Here is a 26,774-nt window from a genome sequence, read left to right on the forward strand (position 1 = left end):
ATAAGATCATACACATAACGTTAGCTAGCGACCCAGCCAGCTAATGTTAGCTAGCTAACAGTAAGCTTGAAATGAAAACACTTTCTGTCAAAATTAGAAATGTGTATTATCTGAAAATGTAGCTAGCTAGACTATCTTACCAGTATACATCATGGTTGGATGCATCTCCTGTCTGATGCCATGCACGATGTAATCAAGACTGTTGTTTTCTCCATCTCCTTAGCTATCATACTCGAATTCCACTGATTTCAAAACTCGGTCCACCATAAAGTGGAGAGCATACACATAACATTAGCTAGCGAGCTAGCCAGCTAACGATTGCTAGCTAACAGTACACTTTAACTTGACATTAGGTTTATGCAGTTTTACTACACAATCAATTCTTTTTAAAGCCGCGTTGGACACGATTACGTAGACATACTGATCAGTTCCAATAGACAGACGTGTGCTATATGACAGACCAATCCAAACTCATCTCTCGGCATGTCCAGCCTACTCATTATCTCAGCCAATCATGGCTAGCGGGACAGTTGCTCACTTTTTTCTGTGGCTTAACCAACTAGGCTCGTAATTTACCAATGTTATTAGTATTTACAGATGGCATACAAGTTTGATTTTAAGGCACATGAATGTTCACAAGTTCGAGAAGGCATTTCTGCCAAAAAATGGTAAATTATTTTTACTTTCAAACAGCTCTCCTGTGAAGTGGTAACTTGCAACATACGCCTAGTTTCCTCAATCGGGTCACATATTGGCATGTTGTTCTTTCTTCTGTTTTCGGAAGGTTTAAACTTTTTAGGGATAGGGGACAGCATTTTCACTTTGGATGAATAGCGTGCCCAGAGTGAACTGCCTCGTACTCTGTCCCAGATGCTAATATATGCATATAATATATATAATAGTATTATTACTATTGGATAGAAAACACTCTGACGTTTCTAAAACTGTTTGAATTATGTCTGTGAGTATAACATAACTCATATGGCAGGCAAACTTCCAAACAGGAAGTGGAAATTCTGAGGCTGGTGATGTTCAACTCATTGCCTATTCAAATCCCAGTAAGATATGGATTTGTTTGCACTTCCTACACCTTCCACTAGATTTCAACAGTCTGTAGAACGTTGAATGAAGCCTCTACTGTGATGTGGGGCCGGATGGGAACTGTTAGCAAAAGTAGCTACTTGGACATAAATAATTGACATTATCGAACAAAACAACAATTTATTGTGGAACTAGGATTCCTGGGAGTGCATTCTGATGAAGATTATCAAAGGTAAGGGAATATTTATGATGTAATTTCGTATTTCTGTTGACTCCAACATGGCGGAGAAATGTTATTTATATCTGAGGGCTGTCTCAGATTATTGCATAGTGTGCTTTTTCCGTAAATTTAAAAAATAATCTGACACAGCGGTTGCATTAAGAACAAGTGTATCTTTAATTCTATGTAAAACCTGTATCTTTCATCAAAGTGTATGATGAGTATTTCTGTTATAAGATGTGGCTCTCTGCAATTTCTCCGGATATTTTGGAGGCATTTCTGAACATGGCGCTAAACTGGCGCTGAACTAAGATTTTTGGATATAAATATGCACATTATTGAACAAAACATACATGTATTTTGTAACATGATGTCCTATGCGTGTCATCTGATGAAGATCATCAAAGGTTAGTGATTTAATTTTATCTTAATTTCTGCTTTTTTAATTACTATCTTGTCTCATCGCTACAACTCCCGTACGGGCTCGGGAGAGACGAAGGTCGAAAGCCATGCGTCCTCCGAAACACAACCCAACCAAGCCGCACTGCTTCTTAACACAGCGCGCCTCCAACCCGGAAGCCAGCCGCACCAATGAGTTGGAGGAAACACCGTGCACCTGGCTACCAGGTTAGCGCGCACTGCGCCCGGCACGCCACAGGAGTCGCTGGTGCGCGATGAGACAAGGATATCCCTACCGGCCAAACGCTCCCTAACCCGGACGACGCTCGGCCAATTGTGCGTCGCCCCACGGACCTCCCGGTCGCGGCCGGCTGCGACAGAGCCTGGGCGCGAACCCAGAGTCTCTGGTGGCACAGCTAGCGCTGCGATGCAGTGCCCTAGACCACTGCGCCACCCGGGAGGCCCGTGACTGCTATCTTTGGCTGGGAAAATGGCTGTGTGTTTTTTGGACTTGGCGTTGATCTAACGTAATAATATGTTGTGTTTTTGCTATAAAGCATTTTTTAAATCGGACACGATGGGTAGATTAACAAGATGTTTATCTTTCATTTGCTGTATTGGACTTGTTAATGTGTAAAGGTTACATATTTCAAAAAAATATTTTTGAATTTCCCGCGCTGCCTTTTCAGCGGACCTCCCGGAACCCCCCCCCCCATGTTGTGGGGGGGGGGTTCCGCTAGCGGAACGTGTGTCCTAGAAAGGTTAACGCCAGGGCTCCGTCTTTAGCCGTGGCTTTGAGCATTTATCTGGCTTTCTGTGTAATACAAAATGGGGGTAAATCACCCTTACCCCATCTAAGCCCTCTCTCTCTTTCATTTTCATGTGTTTCTTTGATTCTCTCTGTGCTACTCCTTTCATCCCTAGCCGGGGTTAATAACTCAGCAGTCAGGCTTGAATCGAACAGTGGCAGGAGAAGTGTGACCAGATTTCAAAGTATTTCCCCATTCTCTCTCTCTCCTTCCCTCTCCCTCTTTCCCTGTTACCATGATTACAACAGAGAGGAATTTGTGTCTGCTGTTCACACACAAAAACCATGATTGCACACACACTCACACACATGCTTGCACACACTCACACACTGGAATAACAATGACCTGTCATATTAATTAGGGATTTAGAATTTGTTAAGTAACTAACTTTCTGTCTACCCTGAAGGATCCTCAAAATGTACCTCATATTTTCCCTATTCAAGGAATTCCCTTTATAGGAAGAGGTTTATGGCCCTTTAAACTTATTGATGATTAGTCATGTCTGTGACAAAGACACTTATCTCAATGTGAACAGAAAATTTGATTGAAATTAACACTGGGCTTTAATTTATGAGAACCGTATTAGCTTAGTCATTTTTAAGTGTACATTAAAGTGTGTGTTTATGCGTAAGTTAACACATTTTAACTGTGACTTTATTCATGATATAGCACAACCCCTTGTACCTTACTGCTTATGCATTTCCATATTTACCTTTCCCTTCTTCACTCCACATATTTACGCTTCCCCTGCAGGTCACAGATCGAGATGCAGGGGCTAACGGTCTGGTGCGCTACAGGATAGTCAACCACCCAGGTGTCTTCACCATCAACGAGAACGGCAGCATATTCACCGCAGTGCCTCTGGATCGGGAGCTCAGGAGTCGGTATGACCTGATAGTGGAGGCCTCTGATGCGGCGGTGGACCCCCGCAGGACCACCATCACCCTCTCTGTCCTTGTGATAGACATCGATGACAACAGCCCAGAGTTCTCCCAGAAGAACTATGTTGTCAACGTCCCCGAGAACAGCCCTGTGGACACTGTGGTGCTGCGCTTCAGTGTAAGTCTGTCTGTCTGTCTGTCTGTCTGCCTGTCTGTGTGTGTGTGTGTGTGCGCGTGTGCATGTGTGCGGGTATGTGTCCTACAGCTTCACTGATCAATGAGCATGGTGGTTCTGAGACTCAGTGTAAGTGTGGGTGTGAGGGATGGGACTCTGTAGCTTCTCTCTCTCTCCATCTCTCTGTCAGGCTTTGTGCAGGGCAGTAAGGGCTTCAAACAGCTTAACTATTAAATGCACCCTTTAACATCCTTTAACTTCAAAGCGTCTCCAGCTATCAGCCAATTTGGCCTCCATTTCAACTGCCATTCTCTTCCAGGCTGGTAGCAAACATCTATAAAAATGTGAATTTCATTGCAATTGTTCTGACTGCAGCACCTCATCCATCCCTCTCTCTATTCACTCTCTCTCTTATCCCTCCCTCTCTCATCCCTCCCTCTCTCCCTCCATCCCAGGCGGTGGATGCAGACCTGTTCTCTAACGTAACGTACCGTATCAAGTCTGCGGAGGACATGAAGCTGTTCTCAGTGAACCTGATCTCAGGCGAGCTGTCAGTCCTGCAGACCCTGGACTTTGAGGACCTGGCTAGTATGGGTATGGGGGCCACCTATACCTTCCAGGTGGAGGCCGTCGACCAGGCTGGGACCATGCCTCCCGGTGAGGCCACCGTCACTATTCGGATCACGGTACGATTACGTCGCTCTGTATTCACTGTGTTTGTCATGAGTGATAGTAAAAGTAAAAAATACTGTTGCTTCACACTCATTGTTTCCACTCATGATGGTGACTAGTAGGCTAGTGCTTGAAGAATAGGCAAGTTATGGCCCTCATCAAGGTAAAAGCACTTCTTGCTTTACGTGTACAATGTTATGTACCATCATGGTCCCTGAGGACAAGTATCGGTGGTGAAGGATACACACTAACAGCACTGTAGAAGTGATAGTCATAGTCTGCTGTCACTCTTTATTCACTGTGCTCTACAGATAATTTGGAAGATTTCCTCCTCTGGTTAGGATGAATAAAAAATGTGTTTCTAACTACTTTACCCTCATGGCCCCCCAGCAGAAGTAGTGCTGGCATAAATCAACAAACCAATACATTTGTAGAGGTCCTAGAGAGCTGCCCTGCACTACACCACACTTTACATGTTTGACATTAGAGAAGCTTCCACTAAAGAAAATCCTCTGAGTTCTGGTAGCAGAATGACTTTGGCTACCCTCCAGGCCTGAGGACAAAGACTTTCCTCTAGTCTCAGATTAAAGATATGACAGATAGGAGTGGCTATAGAGTCAGCTACCATCCTCAGTAGCTTTACATCTAAGTTGTCAATGCCAGGATTATTGATGGATAGCAAAAAAATATACCTCACCCACACTAATTTAACAAAATTCAAATTTACAATGCTGTTCTTTCATTATTAGTTTTTTATGCATGAATACGATGGCTCACTGTTTGTTGTTAGCATGTTCTGTCTAAGTTTGCCCACTTTGCCAACGAAGTAATCATTCAAACATTTGCCAACATCAAATGGTTTTGTGATGAATAAGCCATCTGATTTGATCTTGGCTTCATAAAACAGTTCCTTCTTATTTTTGTTGAGTTTAGTCACGTCATTTCTCAATTTGCAGTAAGTCAGCCAGTCAGATATGCAGCCAGACTTATTAGCTACTCCATTTGCCCTATCTCTTTCAACCAAACAGTTGTTCAATTCTTCATCAATCCGTAGAGCCTTAACACTTCTAACAGTCCGTTTCTTAACAGGTGCATGTTTATCAATAATTGTAAGCAGCAATTTCATTAATTCATCAAGTTCAGCGTCCGCATGCTCCTTATTAATCACATGGAACTTTGGCTTTCCTGGATATAGCCACTATATTGTGATCACTGCATCTAATGGGTATGGATACAGCTTTAGAACAAAGTTCTACAGTATTAGTAACAATGTGAACCGTACATGTGGATGATCTTGTTCCTGTAGTGTTTGTAAACACACCCTTGTTGATTGATTAATAACCTGAAACAGATTGCAGGCACTGGTTACAGTGATAAGTTTTCTTTTGAGTGGACAGCTTTATATAAGCTTGACAGCTTGATCAATATTCAGGTCAACAAAAAGTAGAACACTCTGTTTACATCACATACACTATCAAGCATTTCACACGCATTATTTAGGTACTGACTGTTAGCACTTGGTGGCCTATAGCAACACCCCCCAAAAAACGCTTTAGATGAGACAGGTGGACCTACAACCGCAACACTTCAATAACACTTTACATGAGATCTTCTCTCAGCATTACAGGGACATGGCTCTAAATATATACAGCAACATCTCCCCCATAAGCATTCCTGTCACTTCTGTAGATGTTACATCCTTGTATGGCTACTTCTGTATCATCAAAGGAATTATGTAAGTGAGTCTCCGAAATGGCTAATATAGGAATGTTATCTGATGTTAGCAAGTTATTGATTTCATGAACCTTGTTTCTAAGGCTACATATATTATTATTGGCTATTTTCAGCCATTTCCTGGGTAGTCTATCAGTGATAGACATGTGTAAAAGAGCAACAAAAAAAGAAGGGAAAAAAAACATTCAGCAGTCCATTAAAAGATCCTCACCTGTGATAGAAAGACACCACTGTCCCCACCAATACTCCCACAGGCCCTGGTCTTTGTCATGTTAGCAATTTAGGCCACGCTGTTACTTCTTGCGGTTCCAGACAGGGCAGGTCACAGGGAAGAAAGAAACAGCAACAAACAGCAGGGATCTAGACCGCCACAAGCCCAGAACAATCTGCGGTCCCAACCGTATCGCAAGCTACGTTCAAGCCCTCAAGAAAACCCCTGCTGATGGATAACTTGCGTTAGCCCTGGTGCTATTCCAGGGCTGAATGACTCCTTAGCGTTGTTACTGCAATTATGTGAGGATTTTCAGACGCATGTTTTCCCATTCCAATCTTTCAGGAGATTAGCCTCTCAATCGAAACTAAAAGATTAGACGCCTCCTGTTTTGGCGCACTGTGTCTCGCTCTGTTTATGTGTGTGTGTGTGTGTGTGCGTGCGTGCGTGCGTGCGTGCGTGCGTGCGTGCGTGCGTGCGTGCGTGCGTGCGTGCGTGCGTGTGTGTGCGTGCATACGTCTGTGTGCATGTGTGCATGTTCTTATGTCTTGAGTTCTTACACTTCACCCACTGAGTAGGTGTGCATTTGCTTTATACAATATTTAGGTGGTTGTGCATTTGCTTTATCAGAGTGTAAGTGGGTTTTATTTAGCCCAATGGCGGAACCGCTCACTTCAACTCTGTATTCACAATTTTGACAGGAAGCGAAGTGTGGTTCCTCAAGTTGTTCCTCTGCAGGCCCAGCCTACCTGTAGAATGAGTTTGTCCTCCGATAAGGATAGTGTTTGATGCAGTTTCCTTGTAGTCACCCAGGAACAGTGTTTGATGGGATAAGGCACAGTAGTGCTTATGTTATCACACCCTCCTGGCTGTTATTTGATATGGCCCACATGCATTAAAGTGGGACTAATGGATTCAAACTGGGTTCCTATGAGTGGAGATGGAGGAGACGCTATGATTTTCCTTCTTTCCTACATTTAGCACTTGCATAGGCTTTTGAAGTCTTTTGTGTTTGATTTGTTCTTGTGTTATTCTAAAGGTTTTCTTGTTTCATTTCAATGGAAGGCCTCACCGTGATTGATTGTGTACTCTACCTGTGTCCTGGGGTTCGTAATTAAACTCACACACTTTTCCTTATTTTCTCGCCGTTTCTGAAAACACACTGTGGAATCTGATAGAGTGTGTGTGTGTGTGTGTGTGTGTGTGTGTGTGTGTGTGTGTGTGTGTGTGTGTGTATTCTCCACCTGCACAAAGGAGGAAAACACCAAGGCATGGCTTTGTTATTGAAAGCAGAAGCAGTGAATCACAGTCTGTCAGCTCTACAAAACACAAGCTGCATATAGATGGACGGGAAATGTGTCTGTGAATGAATCTTTGCCTGAGTCTTTGCCTTTCACAGTGAGGTCCACTACACATGGTTAGATCAGATATTTTATTCAGGACCGACCCACTTCAACCATACTATCAGAAATGTGATTATATCATATGAATCAATGTTTAGTTCTATTGCTGCTGCTGAAGATCTTGATTGTATATTATGGTGTCAGTGTTTGGCCTCCATCCCGCAACTAGGTTATCTAGAGGGAGAGAGCGAGAGAGCGAGGAAGAGAGAGATTAAAATAAATGCCATGTTCACTGTTATGTTATTGCTCTCTTTGGGGTTTTACGTTTCCAGGATCTTAACAAAATGTATTAGATGTAATGCAATAGAAGAGAGACCCATGGCAGTAATTGTTGGAATGGCTATTCTAGTTTGCAAGGTAACATAGTGTATATTTCAGTAAAAAAAACTCAACATGACATACGGTACCAGTCAAAAGTTTGTACACACCTACTCATTCAGGGGTTTTTCTTTATTTTTAACATTTTCTACATTGTAGAATACTAGTGAAGACATCAAAACTATGAAATAACGCATGTAGTAACCAAATCATGTAGTAACCAAAAAAGTGTCAAACAAATCAAGATATATTTTATATTTGAGATTCTTCAAAATAGCCACCCATTGCATTGATGACAACTTTGCACACTCTTGGCATTCGCTCAAACAGTTTCATGAGGTAGTCACCTGGAATGCATTTCAAATAACAGGTTTGCCTTAAAAGTTAATTTGTGGAATTTATTTCCTTTTTAATGTGTTTGAACCAATCAGTTGTGTTATGACAAGGTAAGGGTGTATACAGAAGATAGCCTTATTTGGTAAAAGACCAAGTCCATATTATGGCAAGAAGAGCTCAAATAAGCAAAGAGAAATGACAGTCCATCATTAAAGGTCAGTCAAACTTTTGACTGGTACTGTATATCAGTAGGAAATCAACACATGCCGTAGTGTCGATGAAAGTGCTTATGCAGGAAATATGCCTCTATTGTTGTTATGTGAGGAAGAGCAATAGAAACTGAAGTGTTTCCAAGGACGTCCGTTGGGAAGGACCTGCTTCGTGCTGTGAAAAGGACTGTGCCGGATTGCACTAAGGACTCTCCTTTCGTCCCTGGATGTGTGTGTTTTTGACTAACCTAACTGTCCCTCTGTCCTCTCTGTCAGAGACACAGTAGGCTGTCACAGTAGGCTGTCAGAAAAGTGGGAGGTGGGAGATCAGAGAAGAAAGTCTATAAAAGTTCCTCCTCCGGGCACGGTAGAGTTTCAATAAACAACAGGGAACATATAGGGCTCTTGCGGTGACCGTATTACCGCCACACCAGCAGTCATGAGTCATGACCCAGTAAAATTCTACATGACCGTTGAGTCACAGTAATCTCCTCTAATGCACTCTAACCACTCTGACATCAATGCAAATGCCATCAAAAATGCCCATCAAAGGCATCATCAAAACAGTATGTGCTTTTAAAAGTCACCTGACTGTGATTGATACATTTGAAGAAAGAAGTTCAACGACAGGTTGAAACTGAGTGGAAAACATATTAGTTGAGGATGTTGTTTCCAAGTCTAATGCAACGCGCTTTCTAAAGTGATGATTCATTAAAAACACCCATATGCATATTAGAGCTAATGCATAAGCATAGGCCTATATATGAGGCCAAGCTTGGGAAAAAAACATAATTATTAAAATAATGATTGTGCCGTTATACAATACACAGCCAACCACATATTACACATGGCAGAATTTAAAAAAATAATACAGATTTAAGATATCTTTGGTACATAATTGGTCTGGTCTAAATTAAACAAATTCAGATTTGGCCTGAAGTTATAGTGCTTGGTTTAGATTTAGAATAGACTAGTAATTTATTTGTATTTTCCTACTTAATAGACTGACACATTACCTTTAGCTACAGAATATCTCACCACCGCGAGCTTCCATCTCCTACTGTCTCTCCTTCACTCCGGCACGCAGAGAGAGGGGCTGTCAACAGTTTAATTAAATATGTTTTGTTGCGAAAACATGTTACTATTGATGTTCCTGATGTTCCCGAATAGATTTTACTTGTTTTCCCAAATTTATCCCATAGCATACAGAGTTTGGGCGGAATCTCCTGTGGCACTCACAATTACCGGAGTAGCCTACACAACATGAGTGAAAAATGTACAGGCGGGAAAGTGGCCTCCATTCGCTATTCCAGTGCATACGGATGACATGTATTTTTTGTCTTGCCCCTGTTATTGCCCATTTGATAATGGGCCATTCTAAATTGAAACAAATTTTTCTAAATTGTAAAGACTAGATTCAATTGAGAATAGCCTGATCGGTGAAAATATGATCACTTGATGAGAGAACAGCATCCTGCGGCAAAGAACAGAGCGCAATATTTTTTGGGTGACTTTCTCAAATCACAACTGAAGTTGCCAAATAAATCAAAATCTAGTATATACTGTAGGACCTGTTTCAAATGATCACTTTTACACTCAACATAGCCACTCTCGCTCCGGGAATGGGAAAAATATCCATTGTGTTTTATTCAGCTAAGTTTAATTATATTATTCTTACTATAAAATCATATAATATAAAATAATGGCATGGTACTTATAAGCATATCTTATCTGCCAAATTAATAAGCCTACAGCCTATGGCATGGAGCATAGCCAGAAAACATATAGTAGGACAACTCATATTCTGTTCTTCTGAAATAAAGGTTCTTCATCTCATAATGTTTCTTTAGACCTGCCTAAAATAAATAATGGGTTCATTGTGATGGTGTATATTCAATTGATTCATTTGACTTTTTAAATGTACTGTAGATGTTCCAAAGGCGTGCATCAGAGGCTTGTATGCGGCTTGTATGAGTGGAGCCTGGAGATGTTAAACATGTTTATGTTAATTAACGGTCAATTAACATGAGAGCGGCATTCTTTTGCATGACAATAACCAGCTGACAAAATTGAATGACGACCACAGCCCTAGGAACATACAGTATCAATCAATCAAATGTATTTTATAAACAATTTTTACATCAGCAGTTGTCACAAAGTGCTATACAGATACCCAGCTTAAATCCCCAAAGAGCAATGCGATATAGAAGCAAAAAAGCGAAGAAAAACTTCCTAGAAAGGCAGGATCCTACGAAGAAACCTAGAAAGGAACCAAGCTCTGAGTGCTGGCCAGTTTTTTTCTGTTTGTGCCGGGTGGAGATTATAAGAGTACATGGTGAATTAGGCCAGATTATTCTTCAAGATGTTCAAGTTGATGTTGACTACAGTGTATTAATGAGTTCATTATCAGATATGAATACACTGTCCTAGAGCAACGTCTGGGGCCAGACACATTTCCTCAACAATTACATTATTTGAAATATAGTATCGTGTGACATTTATTAAAGTGACATAATAATGCTTCCACTGAACTTTGTCAGATAGACATGCAGATCGCAGTTCCAATCGCAGAGGATAATATACCTTTCCAGCAGATTCAGTTTGACCCTGACAAAGCAATGCATAATCCATCATTGAGCTTCAGCATCCCCCTCAGTCTTTCTAGTCAGATTCGTCTTTGCAAGACAGTGATGTTTGCTATCACTTGCAGACTGATTGATAAATTGTGTGACTGACAATGGATACAATGAAACTGAATCATGTGATGATTCATGCTCTGAACCAGACTTTCTTTCCTTTACCTCCAAAGCATTGGGGATAGAAAAAGTGAATATTATTGTCACAAGCCGGCTCATAGCCTGTGACAAAAATGAGGGGACACGAACAACAGGTATAGGCCAATTAAAAGTGTTCTTTATTATAAACAAACTATTAACTTAAACTAAGAAAAAGGAATGAGGTGTGGAAGTATCATGATGTAAGGTGTATGTAAAGTGCATGGATGCGTGAATATGTGTGTGTGAACATGACTGAGTGAAAACTATGCAAAACTACAAAGGAACAAACAAATCATGAGCATACCTGGAGGAGCCGAGAGAGAGGTGATTAGTAAGCAGTTTTATACCCTGAGCCCAGGTGGCTCCAATCACTAACGACCCTCTGCCTGCAGGAGGAACCGCCCCTGCACTGCAGAGGAGGAGCCGTGACACCCCCCTCCTTAAAATGAGGGCCCCACCCTCAACCCAACTTCCTCCAACATATTCAAAATAACAAAAAACAAATAAACAAAAAAAGGATACCAATCCCGGCTCCTAGCAGTAGCCCCGTGTCCCCCAGCTGACTGTCCGCCCCTCAAACTCAGCAGCCCTGGTACCTGGGGAGCAATTTAAGAGAAAAGGCGCAGACAGCCCGTAGGGGTCAGCAGAGAAAAGATACAAGCTAGGTTAAAGGAGCACGGGACAGAGCATCAGCAATGATATTGACTGGGACAGCAGTCAACACTGACCTCACTGCTGGAGTGCCTTCAACTTTGCTTAGATCACGGGAGTGATAACATTTTAACAGGTTCACATGGCATAATTTAGGGGACTTCCTATGACTAGGGGTTTCAATAAGATAGTTCAAATCTGACACTTTACGCAACACAGTGAAAGGACCACAGTATTTTGCCTGAAAAGGTGAACTTACAAGAGGCAGAAGAGCAAGTACCCGATCACCGGGACTAAACTCACGCAGCTCAGCCTGTCCGTCATATTTCAGTTTCATTTTCCGTTGAGAACATTTTAGTTTTTCTTTCGCTAGTTCACCAGCCCTATACAACTTCAACCTAAAACCATTTACATAGTCAATAAGGTTCAGAGGTGGTTCCTCAGGCAAACAACCATCCTGCAACACTGCTAAAGGCCCACGCACCTTATGACCAAACACTAAGTCATTTGGGCTAAACCCTGTGCTTTCCTGCACTACTTCACGAGCAGCTAGTAACAGCCAAGGTAACCCCTCCTCCCAGTCGGCAGACAGTTCTGTACAATATGCACGAAGCAAGGATTTTAAAGTTTGATGAAAACGTTCCAAAGCTCCCTGGCTCTGGGCATGGAACGCAGTAGACTTGTTGTGTTTAACTTTAAGCTGTTTGAGAACCTGAGAAAATAAATGGGAGGTAAAGTTAGACCCCTGATCTGACTGGATGGTTTTTGGAATCCCAAATGTTGAAATAAATTGAGTTAACGCTTTAACTACTGATTTTGAAGTTATGGTACGCAAGGAAAAAGCTGCCGGATATCTGGTTGCTTGACACATAACAGTTAATAAGTAGCTATGACCTGACTTGGACCTTGGTAATGGCCCAACACAATCGATAATAAGATGCTCAAAAGGTTGCCCTACGGCTGGTATTGGATACAACGGTGCAGGCTTTACAACCTGATTTGGCTTGCTTGTGCGCTGACACGTATCACAAGTTTTAATAAACTGAGATACATCCCGCTTTAAACGTGGCCAGAAAAAATAACGAAGTATGCGATCATAAGTTTTACGAACACCCATATGACCTGCCACATCACCATGTGAAGTTTGCAACACTTTATTTCGCAAGGTAGTTGGTACAACTATTTGAAAGACTGGTTCTCCTAGACCCTGATCATAGTGTGGAACCCATTTCCTGACCAACAGCCCATCAAGAAGAAAATAACACTGAGCACTATTCCTCACCACTGAATCAGGAACCACTTTATCAAACAGATCAGCCAAAGTAGTATCAGCCTTTTGCTCAGCCATCAATGAATCTCTAGAACTAGTCAACTGTTCTGTCTGGAGTTTGACTGGCAACTCAAGACTTTCTGGCTTACTCTCAATCTCCTTACGAGAGGCTGCGCGGGTAACCGCACAAACTGGAAATACCTCAGGAGACACACAGTTCTGATCCGGAGATTCCCTTGCAGGTGGCACTGAAGGTTGCTTCTTACAGATGTTTAGTTTGCCATCTGCCCACACCTTACTACCTGCCAAGTCATTCCCCAAAATCATGTGGACTCCCTCTACTGGCAACTGGGGTCTAACCCCAACATCTACATCACCCTCTACTAGACCACATTTTAGGGTAACTTCATGTAAAGGACAAGAGAATGGAACTAAACCCATACCACATACCATTACACAACGGCCAGTATCAGACTCTTTAGAGAACGGCAAAACAGATTCCAGAATAAAAGAATCTAAAGCTCCAGTGTCTCTTAGGATCTTGATTTTAACATTCTGGTTGCCATCTACCAGGGACACTACACCATCTGAAATAAAGGCTGAAAAATCACAGTGGGAAGACTGAGAATCAAACTCAACTAGTGGCTGAAACAGCTCACCCTGGTGGTCAGAGGCTGTAACAGGAGCTGCCATCATAGCAGGTTTAACTTGACCTGACTGTTTTGAATGAAGCCGAGGACAATCTTTCTTCCAATGTCCTTCAACTAAACAGTAGCGACAGGTATTAGCATTAACCGGTGCTTTAAGTCCTCCAGACCCAAACTTCTGCTGAGGCCTTTGGAAAGAATCTCCAAAAAAAGGTGACCTACTATTCCTAGGAGTAAAGTTATTTTTATGGTACATGTCACTGTTTGACTCAAAATGGCTTTTATGTGTTAGCCTGTACTCATCTGCAAGGATTGCTGCATCACTTGGAGACTTAACTTTACGTTCATTCATGTATGTAGCAACCTGGTCAGAAACAGAATTTTTGAACTGTTCTAACACAATCAAATTAGACAGACCCTCAAAAGTACTAACTTCAGAAGCTGTACACCAACGATTAAATGCAGAAGTCAAATCATAAACAAACTCAGAATAGGTTTGTGAATCTAACTTTTTCCTGTAACGAAAACGTTGACGATATGCCTCTGGCACAAGCTCGTAGACCTTCAGAACTGCTGATTTAACTTTAGCATAAACTTTACTGTCAGCTACACTCAGTGCTGCAAAAGCCTCACGTGCTTTACCTGTAAGTACACATTGCAACAACATAGTCATGTCCAAATCTGACCAAGCTCTAGCTTCCGCAATACGCTCAAATAAAGTAAAGTATGTGTCTGGATCTGACTCATCAAATTTAGGCAACAAACGAAGATTCTGTGAAACATCAAACTGTGGTAGTCTTTCTGGTCTATTAGCATTTCTCAATCGCTCTATCTCTAATTTCATTTGCAACAGTTCCCTTTGCTGCTCAAAAGTTAATGAAGGGCTAGACTGAAAACTTGCACCCTCACTACTAGCAGACTGACCGCCAAAAACACCCATTTCCCTAAGACCCTGCTTTAAGCTAGTTTTAACAGTCTCTTTAATTTTTTTATCAACAATCTCAATCTGATAATGTTCAGCAATTTCAATTAACTGCTCCTTAGTACACAACTCTAAGGCTACCTCTGAAGGAGCTTGAACAAAACTACTCAAAATGGAAGACATTTTCCTCAACCAATACAACTATTACAAATGCTCCAAAAAAAAACACAACTCACCTGCTGTCAGTCTGGGTTCAAGGACAGGAGCCACACCCCACTATCCTCCAAAAACTACTAACTAACTGGCCCTGGTCTTCGTGCAGTCACATGTGGTGGGGTTTTATGCACACAAAACCAGTGGAGTGGAAAAGACAACCAGAAACTGGCAGCCCTCCCATAACCACGGAGGTGCTCCCGAGCCGATGTAGGGGAAAAGGGAAAGGGATGCTCTACCCACGTTCACTGCCACCTAAAACGAAAACACCACAAGCCTCCTATTGACACTTGCTGATATGCCTGAACAGGAGAGGACTCCCACCTGAACAAAACCCAGAAAAACTATGCAAAACTACAAAGGAACAAACAAATCATGAGCATACCTGGAGGAGCCGAGAGAGAGAGAGAGAGGTGATTAGTAAGCAGTTTTATACCCTGAGCCCAGGTGGCTCCAATCACTAACGACCCTCTGCCTGCAGGAGGAACCGCCCCTGCACTGCAGAGGAGGAGCCGTGACAATTATACATTCATAATAGCCTACAGTACTTTATGCGTCTATTCCTTTTCTTTTTATTCACAGGATATGAATGATTTCTCGCCAGTGTTTAGCCAAGCGCTGTACAAGGGCCTGGTGGCCCCCAATGCAGAGAAGGGAACGGTCATCACCACTGTGTTTGCTGAGGACCAAGACCCTCCTGTGAGTATCACTGACTGCTCAGTGACCAATGATTCAGATTTAAGATTCATATGTATTGGTCTTAAAGAGGATAATTATTTTCACAGCTCGTTGCATCACAGCTGATGACACAAATTATTGTTTATTACACAGCGTAGTGAAATACAGCACTACCAGCAAGAACCAATGTTCTCTTCGTAAAAATAGCTACCTGATTGTGTTGCATCTGTTCTGTTCCCTCTGTCACAGTTATCATAATGTGATGATTACTTCTGTTAAGTACCGTTCCAGTCTCACCCTTCTGTCTATTTGTATCTGTCTTCATTGGCTTTGACATGGCTGAGCAGTTCCACACAGCCTTTCTGGTATAAACAATTTAATTACACCATATGGCACCAGAATTTTGACACCCTGTTGTGCTCAGAAATGATTTCCCCTATCACAGGCGAGGCTGCACAGGGGCAGGGGAAAATCAGTATAGGTTTTTGTGATTCAGCACACCATACACCACATATTTTTACTGCTTCCCGTTCGCTCTGTCAATAGGACAAAAAGGACAATACAATAAAGAAAATACATTCGGAATCAAATAAATGCTAAAGAAAAAGGTTATTTTGTTCCCAGAAAAATTTGGTTCAGCGTCATCAATTCAATGCCAAATTAAGGTTGGTTTATTGGTAGTGTAATCACCTACATATGTATTTAATAGCCCCATAGGTGAGTCAGCATTCTACCTTAAATGCTCTCTCACACCCTCTCTCTGTTCTTTTGAGACTGGAGTTGTTTTTGCATTATAACGAATACATAGCATTGTTACATGAACCTAAAAGTCCTGAGGTTATCAGTGTTTAGTTCATGTTAGCTTGAATGGTTACTGTAGCATATGTTCTGTGTAGAGCAAGTTAGCTTTGAACTGGGCAAAAGTCGCAGGGTGGAGGATAGAAGTTGTATCGAGCCAATTGGAAGCTGGGGATGATTAGGTAACCAAGGTAGTCTGAGGGGCCAGGTGGGGAATTTAGCCAGGACATCGGGTTAACACCCCTAATCTTACAATAAGTATCATGGGCTCTTTAGTGCCTACAAATAACAATACCTTTTGCAGCAAGTCAGCAGTGGGATGCAGTGTGGTTTGGCTAGCCAGAAAATGTATTAGTAATATGTAATAAAAACAGAGACATTTGGGGCTTCTGTGTGCACATCTCTTCCTCACTTAGTGAATGTCTCACATTTTTCTCACTTGTTTCTGCCCCTTTCCCCATCTCTTTCTCTCTCTCCCTGGCAGTCTCTTGGCAAGGATATTTATATAATTGGGTGATCTGTCATTTTTTTATAGTCTGCATCATTATATTGGACTCTTCTGTGAATTGTGTCCATCAAACACAATACAGATTTCCCTAACAATCCTCATCTGACACTTCTCAAATCTGGCTGCTCGTTATACCCTCCCAGGGGGTCTTTTGAAAAGGAGATTGGAATGAAAGTACCTCCAGCTGGTTGTGTTCCCACCAGGGTAGGGGGCCTATGTTCTCTCATTACTCCAAACCTTTGCACTTAATATATCTGAATACAGTTGCTTTAAAGTGATTTTGTTGTCATTACTCAAACCGATAGAGTCACTATGACCCTGTAGCGGTCCACATGTGAGTTTTATCAGCTTAAAAATGTTGAAGAACTCTTCGTCAGGAGCTTCAGGAAATGGGTTTCCATGGCCGAGCAGCTGCACACCAGCCTAAGATCACCATGCGCAATGCCAAGCGTCGTCTGGGGAGGTGTAAAACTCGCCGCCATTGGACTCAGGAGCAGTGGAAACAGAGTTCTCTGGAGTGATGAATCACACTTCACAATCTGGCAGTCCAACTGCAGTCCAACTGCAGACTGTAAAGTTTGGTGGAGAGGGAATAATGATCTGGGGCTATTTTTCATCGTTCGGGGTAGGCCTCTTAGTTCCAGTGAAGGCAAAGCTTAACGCTACAGCATACAATGACATTCCTGACGATTCTGTGCTTCCAACTTTTTGGCAACAGTTTGGGGAAGGCCCTTTCCTGTTTCGGCATCACAATGTCCCCGTGCACAAAGCGAGGTCCATACAGATATGGTTTGTCGAGATCGGTGTGGAAGAACTTGAATGGCCTTCACAGAGCCCTGACCTCAACCCCATCGAATACCTTTGGTATGACTTGGAACGCAGACTGCGATGCCAGGCCTAATCGGCCAACATGAGTGCCTGACCTCACTAATGCTCTTGTGGCTGAATGGAAGCAAGCCCCTTCAGCAATTTTCCAACATCTAGTGGAAAGCCTTCCCAGAAGAGTGGAGGCTGTTATAACAGGAAAGGGGGGGCCTAACCTTTCCACACATGCCAAAAAACGTCTGTGATCATTATGTAGTGGTCCCTGTTGCGTACGATCAAACCAGTGTGATTAGAATGCTTATTAAGAACGTCCATTTTCGATTGACACAACAATCAGCATTTGAGCTGGCCACTTTTTTTCACAGATATATTTTTCACAAACACAGTCCTTACAAAGTCATGTCCAGAATGTGACCAGTTTATTTTTTGGATGCAATGTTCAGAGATTCACAGAAGTAGATACAGCATAGCACAATCATCCAAACCGGAAAATGTAGGCTACATTTGTCGTAGCGGAAAGATTGACACAAGCTGTCATATTTGTATAACTTTTGGCTGACAGAAACTACAATATGAATTAGCTAATAGCAATTACTATTTAAAATTAATCACATCACCATTGATCGAAATAATTGAGTAAAACACTTTCTATAAATCAAAAGTAATCCGAGGATGGGTAGTTTGTGCGTGCCCGGAATGTTTTTTTGTGTGCATCAACCAAAGAAAATATGAGCAGACAAGATGAGTTTGGTCTGTTAATAGTATGCATTTTGAAGGGGGTGTGTCGTCTACGATCATCCACTTCCCTTCATTCACTTCCGAAAGTTTACCTGAAAGATGAGGGAACCATTCTTTCACCTCATTATAACATGTTTGGTCTGACAGACGTTTACGTGACACCCAGAATGCATTGTATAATGTCAACAAACATGGCGCCACACATAGCTGGCAAATAGCTTAGCTCATTATAATCAGTACAACCTTCAAAAAAGTGTTTTACACACATCATAGGTGTCCGTTACAAAATACGCAATAATCGGAATGCATTATTTCACCAGTACTTAAAAACATGTGAATAAAACTGTAAATACATTATGCTCTATACATACACGCTGTGTGCACCTACAGTAGAAACGACAACACGATATACAGAAAATAAGGAACTTACTTTGATAGGAACGCACCCATGTCCAAAGTTATTATTTTTAAGGAAAAGGACAAGAAAGGCAAAGCGACCAACGGCAAGAAAATGTTCCAATTCTTGCAAGACTGCGCAAATATATGCATACTTGATCCACGCAAACATGAGTGAAGTGCGTTGGGCTCTCCTCGAAGAAGGCTCAGTAAAGCCTCAAACATAAATTGTCAGCATCGCTGAAATGGGCTACTTCTATGTGAATTAGGAACAGACCTCAATTCAAACTGCTGTTAGAAAATACAACTTGGTAGAAAATAATTTGAAATTGACAAGTTGAAACAAGCCTATAGATAATTAGTAGGCAGCACGTGTTGACTGTCCTGTTGCATAATAATCACATTTTGGAACAGTGAGTGCATTCTGACATGACGTGCATAAAACATCTCATGCTGGGGCGACCGTAAGAGATACAGAGGAACATTGTGAAATGGTTAATCCCTATGATTTTGGAATGAGATGTTCGATGAGCAGCTGTCCACATACGTTTGGTCATACAGTGTATCTCTCCCTTTCTGTGCATGTGTATTGTCTGTCTGTCTGTTTTCTAGTCCCTTTCTCTCCCACACTCCCACTCTACCTTTGTGTCACCTCTTTTTTTACTGTAGAAAATATACTGTATGTATTGCTCAGTTACAAAGCTTAAGTAGATGGTGCATTATGATAAACTCTAGTTCATGGTCACTGAAGCAAACTTGTGTGAGGTGGAGGAGGGCTAAGCCTAGACATGCTGACATTTATTTTATTTTTTTTACCTTTATTTAACTAGGCAAGTCAGTTAAGAACAAATTCTTATTTTCAATGACGGCCTAGGAACAGTGCCTCGTTCAGGGGCAGAACGACAAAAACGACAAATGTGTACCTTGTGTCGTAGCAATTTCCTGTATTACTAAATGAGGAGAGTTACAAACCACACACCAGTCAGAGTTATACTTAAACTTCATCTTTAATTATATGAGCTTCACCATAGCCCTTTGATCCTCAGATCAATTCAGTGTCTATACTGAATTCAGAGAGTCCCTACAGTCGAATACAAAGATCTTTTATAGCCAAGATACACCCCTCTCAACTTACATGACGAACCACAGAACTCTTCACAAAGGGCCTTTTACTTGAGGAAGGAGTATCCCATAACCAGATAGCATTAGCTATAAATTATCGTTCAGTTTGGTCTCTAAGATGAGGTTCTAATCTCGTTCCTGGTACTTCATAGTACAAAAACATTACCTCACTATCTGGAATGCTCTTTAGGCTTTATTGGCCAAAGACATCGTAAATCTCCTCTGTCAATGCTATCTCATAGAGGCCCATCCTCAGTGGAACACACACACACACAATAGTCGAATGATTCTATTCTGTCGAATAAAACAACCATTCTAATGCAATACAAAGATTATAATATAATCTTACAAGCACTATAACATAATCTCGCAATTTTTCACGACACTTGTCAGCTTGAGGATTCGAACTTGCAACCTTTCAGTTACTAAGCCAACGCTCTAACCACTAGACTACCATGCTGCCCCAAACACAAACACAGACACACACACACGCACACATGCACACACACACACACACACACGCACACACACACACTTAAATTTGCCTTTGTGCTGCATTTTTGTTGAAGAGCACAAATCAAATCAAATCAAATGTTATTGGTCACATACACATGGTTAGCAGATATTAATGCGGGTGTAGCGAAATGCTTGTGCTTCTAGTTCTGACCATGAAGTAATATCTAGCAAGTAATCTAACAATTTCACAACAACTACCTTATACACACAAGTGTAAGGAATGAATAAGAATATGTACATATAAATATATGGATGAGCGAAGGCTGAACGGCATAGGCAAGATGCAGTAGATGGTATAGAGTACAGTATATACATATGAGATGAGTAATGTAGGTTATGTAAACATTATATAAAGTGGTATTGTTTAAAGTGACGAGTGATACATTTATTACATCCAATTTTGTATTATTAAAGTGGCTAGAGATTTGAGTCAGTATGTTGGCAGCAGCCACTCAAAGTTAGTGAAGGATGTTTAACAGTCTGATGGCTTTGAGATAGAAGCTGTTTTTCAGTCTCTCGGTCCCAGCTTTGATGCACCTGTACTGACCTCGCCTTCTGGATGATAGCGGGATGAACAAGCCGTGGCTCGGGTGGTTGTTGTCCTTGATGATATTTTTGGCCTTCCTGTGACATCGGGTGGTGTAGGTGTCTTGGAGGGCAGGTAATTTGCCCCCAGTGATGCGTTGTGCAGACCTCACTACCCCCTGGAGAGCCTTTGCGGTTGTGGGCGGAGCAGTTGCCGTACCAGGCGGTGATACAGCCCGACAGGATGCTCTCGATTGTGCATCTGTAAACATTTGTGAGTGTTTTTGGTGACAAGACAAATTTCTTCAGCCTCCTGAGGTTGAAGAGGCGCTATTGCGCCTTCTTCACCACGCTGTCTTTATGGGTGGACCATTTCAGTTTGTCCGTGATGTGTACGCCGAGGAACTTAAAACTTTCCACCTTCTCCACTACTGTCCCGTCGATGTGGATAGGGGGGTGCTCCCTCTGCTGTTCCCTGAAATCCACGATCATCTCCTTTGTTTTGCTGACGTTGAGTGTGAGGTTTTTTTCCTGACACCACACTCCAAGGGCCCTCACCTCCTCCTTGTAGGCTGTCTTGTCGTTGTTGATAATCAAGCCTACCACTGTAGTGTCATCTGCAAACTTGATGATTGAGTTGGAGGCATGCATGGCCACGCAGTCATGGGTGAACAGGGAGTACAGGAGAGGGCTGAGAACGTGGGGTGGAGATGTTGTTTCCTACCCTCACCACCTGGGGGCGGCCCGTCAGAAAGTCCAGGACACAGTTGCACAGGGCGGGGTCGAGACCCAGGGTCTCTAGCTTAATGACGAGTTTGGAGGGTACTATGGTGTTAAATGCTGAGCTGTAGTCGATGAACAGCATTCTTACATAGGTATTCCTCTTGTCCAGATGGGTTAGGGCAGTGTGTAGTGTTATTGCGTCGTCTGTGGACCTATTGGGGCGGTAAGCAAATTGGAGTGGGTCTAGGGTGTCAGGTAGGGTGGAGGTGATATGATCCTTTTCTAGTCTCTCAAAGCACTTCATGATGACGGAAGTGAGTGCTACGGGGCGATAGTCGTTTAGCTCAGTTACCTTAGCTTTCTTGGGAACAGGAACAATGGTAGCCCTCTTAAAGCATGTGGGAACAGCAGACTGGGATAGGGATTGATTGAATATGTCCGTAAACACACCAGCCAGCTGGTCTGCGCATGCTCTGAGGACGCGGCTAGGGATGCCGTCTGGGCTGGCAGCCTTGTGAGGGTTAAAACGTTTAAATGTTTTACTCACGTTGGCTGCGGTGAAGGAGAGTCTGCAGGTTTTGGTAGCGGGCCGTGTTGGTGGCACTGTATTGTCCTCAAAGCGAGCGAAGAAGTTGTTTAGTGTGTCTGGGAGCAAGACAGGGCTGGTTTTCTTTTTGTAGTCCGTGATTGACTGTAGACCCTGCCACATTCCTCTAGTGTCTGAGCCGTTGAATTGCGACTACTTTGTCTCTATACTGATGCTAGCTTGTTTGTTTGCCTTGTGGAGGGAATAGCAACACTGTAACAAGTGTTCTGTTGTTGTGACTCCTTTTCACATCAGAGCTAATGAGGGAAACAAGTACGGAGAACTGAACAATAATTCAATCTCAGACATTAACTGTTCTCTGTATTTTGGGCTGTGCCATACAAAGACATTCAAATGTCAATTTCGTCTTGATTCCATGCAGAGAATCACCATGGAGACAAAGCCTGAGAATACAAAGGTATCTGGAAGCATCTCTTCTTATCACTTACTATAGCTGAAGGAAATCCATTTTAGAGGTGTAATGAATACTTATGCAGTTAATGTTTCCGAAAATTGAAGGTTCTTAAGTTCAAATCACAGGCGGAACACATGTAGCCCCATGGATCGCTCCATGGATCACTGCGGACAATGTCTCATAAGGGTCTCAAAGCCTGTCAATGAATGTTATTAGAGGAAGGACTATGTTCTAATAACAGGCTATGTACTAATATCAGGCGAAGAAGAAGAGAGCAGTGACATCATCAATAAGAAGATAAACCAGGAAGTATTCCTGCCCTTGGAGAAAAATGGGTGGACTTGAAAGTACCAATTAAACCCCTGGCCATACAGTAAAGATGTGTATGACATAGATTACGTATTGGTTCTATTTCTAATACTGAATTGGGTGTGTCACTATGAGATTTGCTCAGGCAGATCACTAGCTTGAAGAACCAACATCGTGGAGTGACGAATGAGGTGAACCCCTCCTTATAAGGAGCCAGACGCCAATCCTCTGCTCATGCTGCAACATAGGAAAACGTCATCCTTGCAAAAAGGTAAAATGTCACAGAATCTCACCCTCCCCTTCTCTCTCACTCCATTTTTCCCTGCCTCCCCTTCCTCTCATCTCTCAATTCAATTAAATTCAAGGTCTTTATTGGCATGGGAAACATATATTAACACTGCCAAAGCAAGTGAAGTAGATAATAAACAAAAGTGAAATAAACAATACAAATTTACAGTAAACATTACACTCACAGAAGTTACAAAAGAATAAAGACATTTCAAATGTCATATTTTGTCTATATACGGTGTTGTAACGTTGTGCAAATAGTTAAAGTAAAAAAGGGAAAATAAAAAAACATAAATATGGGTTGTATTTACAATGGTGTTCGTTCTTCACCGGTTGCCCTTTTTTTGAGGCAACAGGTCACAAATATTGTTGCTGTGATGGCACAATGTAGTATTTCACGCAGTAGATATATGGGAGTTGATCAAAATTGGGTTTGTTTTTGAATTCTTTGTGGATCTGTGTAATCTGAGGGAAAAATGTGTCTGTAATATGGTCATACATTTGGCAGGAGGTTAGGAAGTGTAGCTCAGTTTCCACCTCATTTTGTGGGCAGTGTGCACATAGCCTGTCTTCTCTTGAGAGTCAGGTCTGCTTACGGTGGCCTTTCTCAATAGCAAAGCTATGCTCACTGAGTCTGTACATAGTCAAAGCTTTCCTCAAGTTTGGGTCAGTCACAGTGTTCAAGTATTCTGCCACTGTGTTCTCTCTGTTTAGAGCCAAATAGAATTCTAGTTTGCTCTGTTTTTTTGTTAACTCTTTTCAACGTGTCAAGTAATTATCTTTTTGTTTTCTCGTGATTTGGTTGGGTCTAATTATGTTGCTTTTTCTGAGGCTCTTTGGGGTCTGTTTGTGTTTGTGAACAGAGTCCCAGGACCAGCTTGCTTAGGGGACTCTTCTCCAGGTTCATCTCTCTGTAGGTGATGGCTTTGTTATGGAAGGTTTGGGAATCACTTCCTTTTAGGTGGTTGTGGAATTTAACGGCTCTTTTCTGGATTTAGATTATTAGCGGATATCGGCTTAATTCTGCTCTGCATGCATTATTTGGTGTTCTACGTTGTACACAGAAGATATTTTTGCAGAATTCTGCATACAGAGTCTCAATTTGGTGTTTGTCCCATTTTGTGAATTCTTGGTTGGTGATCGGACCCCAGACCTCACAACCATAAAGGGCAATGGTTTCTATAACTGATTAAAGTATTTTTAGCCAGATCCTAATTGGTATGTGGAATTCTATGTTCCTTTTGACGGCATAGAAGGCCCTTCTTGCCTTATCTCTCAGCTCGTTCACAGCTTTGTGGAAGTTACCTGTGGCGCTGATGTTTAGGTCCAGGTATGTATAGTTTTTTGTGTGCTCTATGGCAACGGTATCGACATGGAATTTGTATTCGTGGTCCTGGCGACTAGACCTTTTTTGGAACACCATTATTTTTGTCTTACTGAGATTTACTGTCAGGGCCTAGGTCTGACAGAATCTGTGCCGAAGATCTAGGTACTGCTGTAGGCCCTCCTTGGTTGGTGACAGAAGCACCAGATCATCAGCAAACAGTAGACATTTTACTTCAGATTCTAGTAGGGTGAGGCCGGGTACTGGAGACTGTTCTAGTGCCCTCGCCAATTAATTTATATATATATGTTGAATAGGGTGGTGCTTAAGCTGCATCCCTGTCTCAGCCCACGGCCCTGTGGAAAGAAATGTGTGTGTTTTGTGCCAATTTTAACCGCGCACTTGTGTTTTGTGTACATGGATTTTATAATGTCGTATGTATTTTCCCCCAACACCACTTTCCATCAATTTGTATAGCAGACCCTCATGCCAGATTGAGTCAGTCTTTTTTTCAATCAACAAAGCATGAGAAGACTTTGCTTTTCCCCTATACTTGTGTTTTGCAATCTTGATCAATCTGCGTGAGTAATATTGATACTTTTTAACCAAACTATTGTCCCCGGTCACCTTGCCCTGTTCATAAGTGGCATCGCTTTCTGTTTTCCTACAAGGCTGCTATCAATCCACATATTTTGATTCGGGTAAGTTTCTCATAGATAGTATCGGTAACACTTCATCTATGCATTTTTTGATGATTCCAGTGACAGAGTCAACGTATTATTTGACGTTATCTCCAGAGGCGACCCGGAACATATTCCAGTCCACATAATCAAAACAGTCTTGGAGCGTGAATTATGATTGGTCGGACCAACGCTGTACAGACCTGACCACCGGAACTTCACTCTTGAGTCTTTGTTTGTGGGCGGCCGTGGCGATAATCCCTGAGATCTCTCTCAGATGGTAAAAAGGGCAACATTTGATGACCCAAGTATTTCAAGATGGGGGAGCAGAAACTTGCAAGGTCCTGTATGTTTCCCCCGTTGCACCATGTTTTGTTAGTCATAAACCATTTCCTACCCGCTCGAAAAACTGTAAAACCTGCTGGTTGTATATAACTCGTTTGGATGTCGGAGAAAGGCAGAGTCTCATAAAAACAGTGTATGTTGCAGGAGCTGATGTCCCTCTGAAAGGAGATCATCACTCTGAGTTCGTCAATGGCTATCCCTTTGGATAATGGTGGCTATTATATTGAAAAGTATAATAGCAGCGGGATACAGCCTAGAAGGGCTCATTCCGCCAGAAATATGGCTACCACTTGGTCACTATTCAAATATATCTCCTTACAGGGCCACCTTTAATATGTTTATAGGTTTTTACTGGTTGGATGTCTCTGCGCCTTCATTGGCGCAAACTTCCTCAGTGTCGGCGCATCTGAGAGGTGATAATATTGTGACTAGGCTGGCTAACCTACACTACCGTTCAAAAGTTTGAGGTCACTTAGAAATGTCCTTGTTTTTGAAAGGAAAGCTAATTTTCTTAAAATTAAAATTACATCAAATTGATCAGAAATACAGTGCAGACATTGTTAATGTTGTAAATGACTATTGTAGCTGGAAACGACAGATTTTTTATGGAATATAGGCGTACAGAGGCCCATTATCAGCAACCATCACTCCTGTGTTCCAATGGCATGTTGTGCTAGCTAATCCAAGTTTATCATTTTAAAAGGCTAATTGATCATTAGAAAACCCTTTTGCAATTTTGTTAGCACAGCTGAAAACTTTTGTTCTGGTTAAAGAAGCAATAAAACCGGCCTTCTTTAGACTAGTTGAGTATCTGGAGCATCAGCATTTGTGGGTTCGATTACAGGCTCAAAATGGCCAGAAACAAAGAACTTTCTTCTGAAACTCGTCAGTCTATTCTTGTTCTGAGAAATGAAAGCTATTCCATGCGAGAAATTTCCAAGAAACTGAAGATCTCGTACAACGCTGTGTACTACTCCATTCACAGAACAGCGCAAACTGGCTCTAACCAGAATAGAAAGAGGAGTGGGAGGCCCCGGTGCACAACAGAGCAAGAGGACAAGTACATTAGAGTGTAGAACACTTGTCTCAACGTCAACAGTGAAGAGGCGA

The 26,774-nt window shown here is 42.0% G+C and overlaps 1 protein-coding gene across 1 annotated transcript in view; it reads left to right on the forward strand.

Annotated features, from left to right (window-relative positions):
* LOC120045886 (protocadherin-15-like) overlaps positions 1-26,774 on the forward strand; it is a 282,158-nt gene that overhangs the window by 132,031 nt on the left and 123,353 nt on the right. Inside the window, exons 18-20 of the mRNA XM_038990815.1 lie at positions 3,223-3,528; positions 3,981-4,211; positions 15,471-15,587. Coding sequence (XP_038846743.1) covers positions 3,223-3,528; positions 3,981-4,211; positions 15,471-15,587 — 654 coding nt within the window. The remainder of the gene's footprint in view (positions 1-3,222; positions 3,529-3,980; positions 4,212-15,470; positions 15,588-26,774) is intronic.

This window comes from Salvelinus namaycush, chromosome 4, assembly GCF_016432855.1.
Source record: "Salvelinus namaycush isolate Seneca chromosome 4, SaNama_1.0, whole genome shotgun sequence".
NCBI lineage: Eukaryota > Metazoa > Chordata > Actinopteri > Salmoniformes > Salmonidae > Salvelinus > Salvelinus namaycush.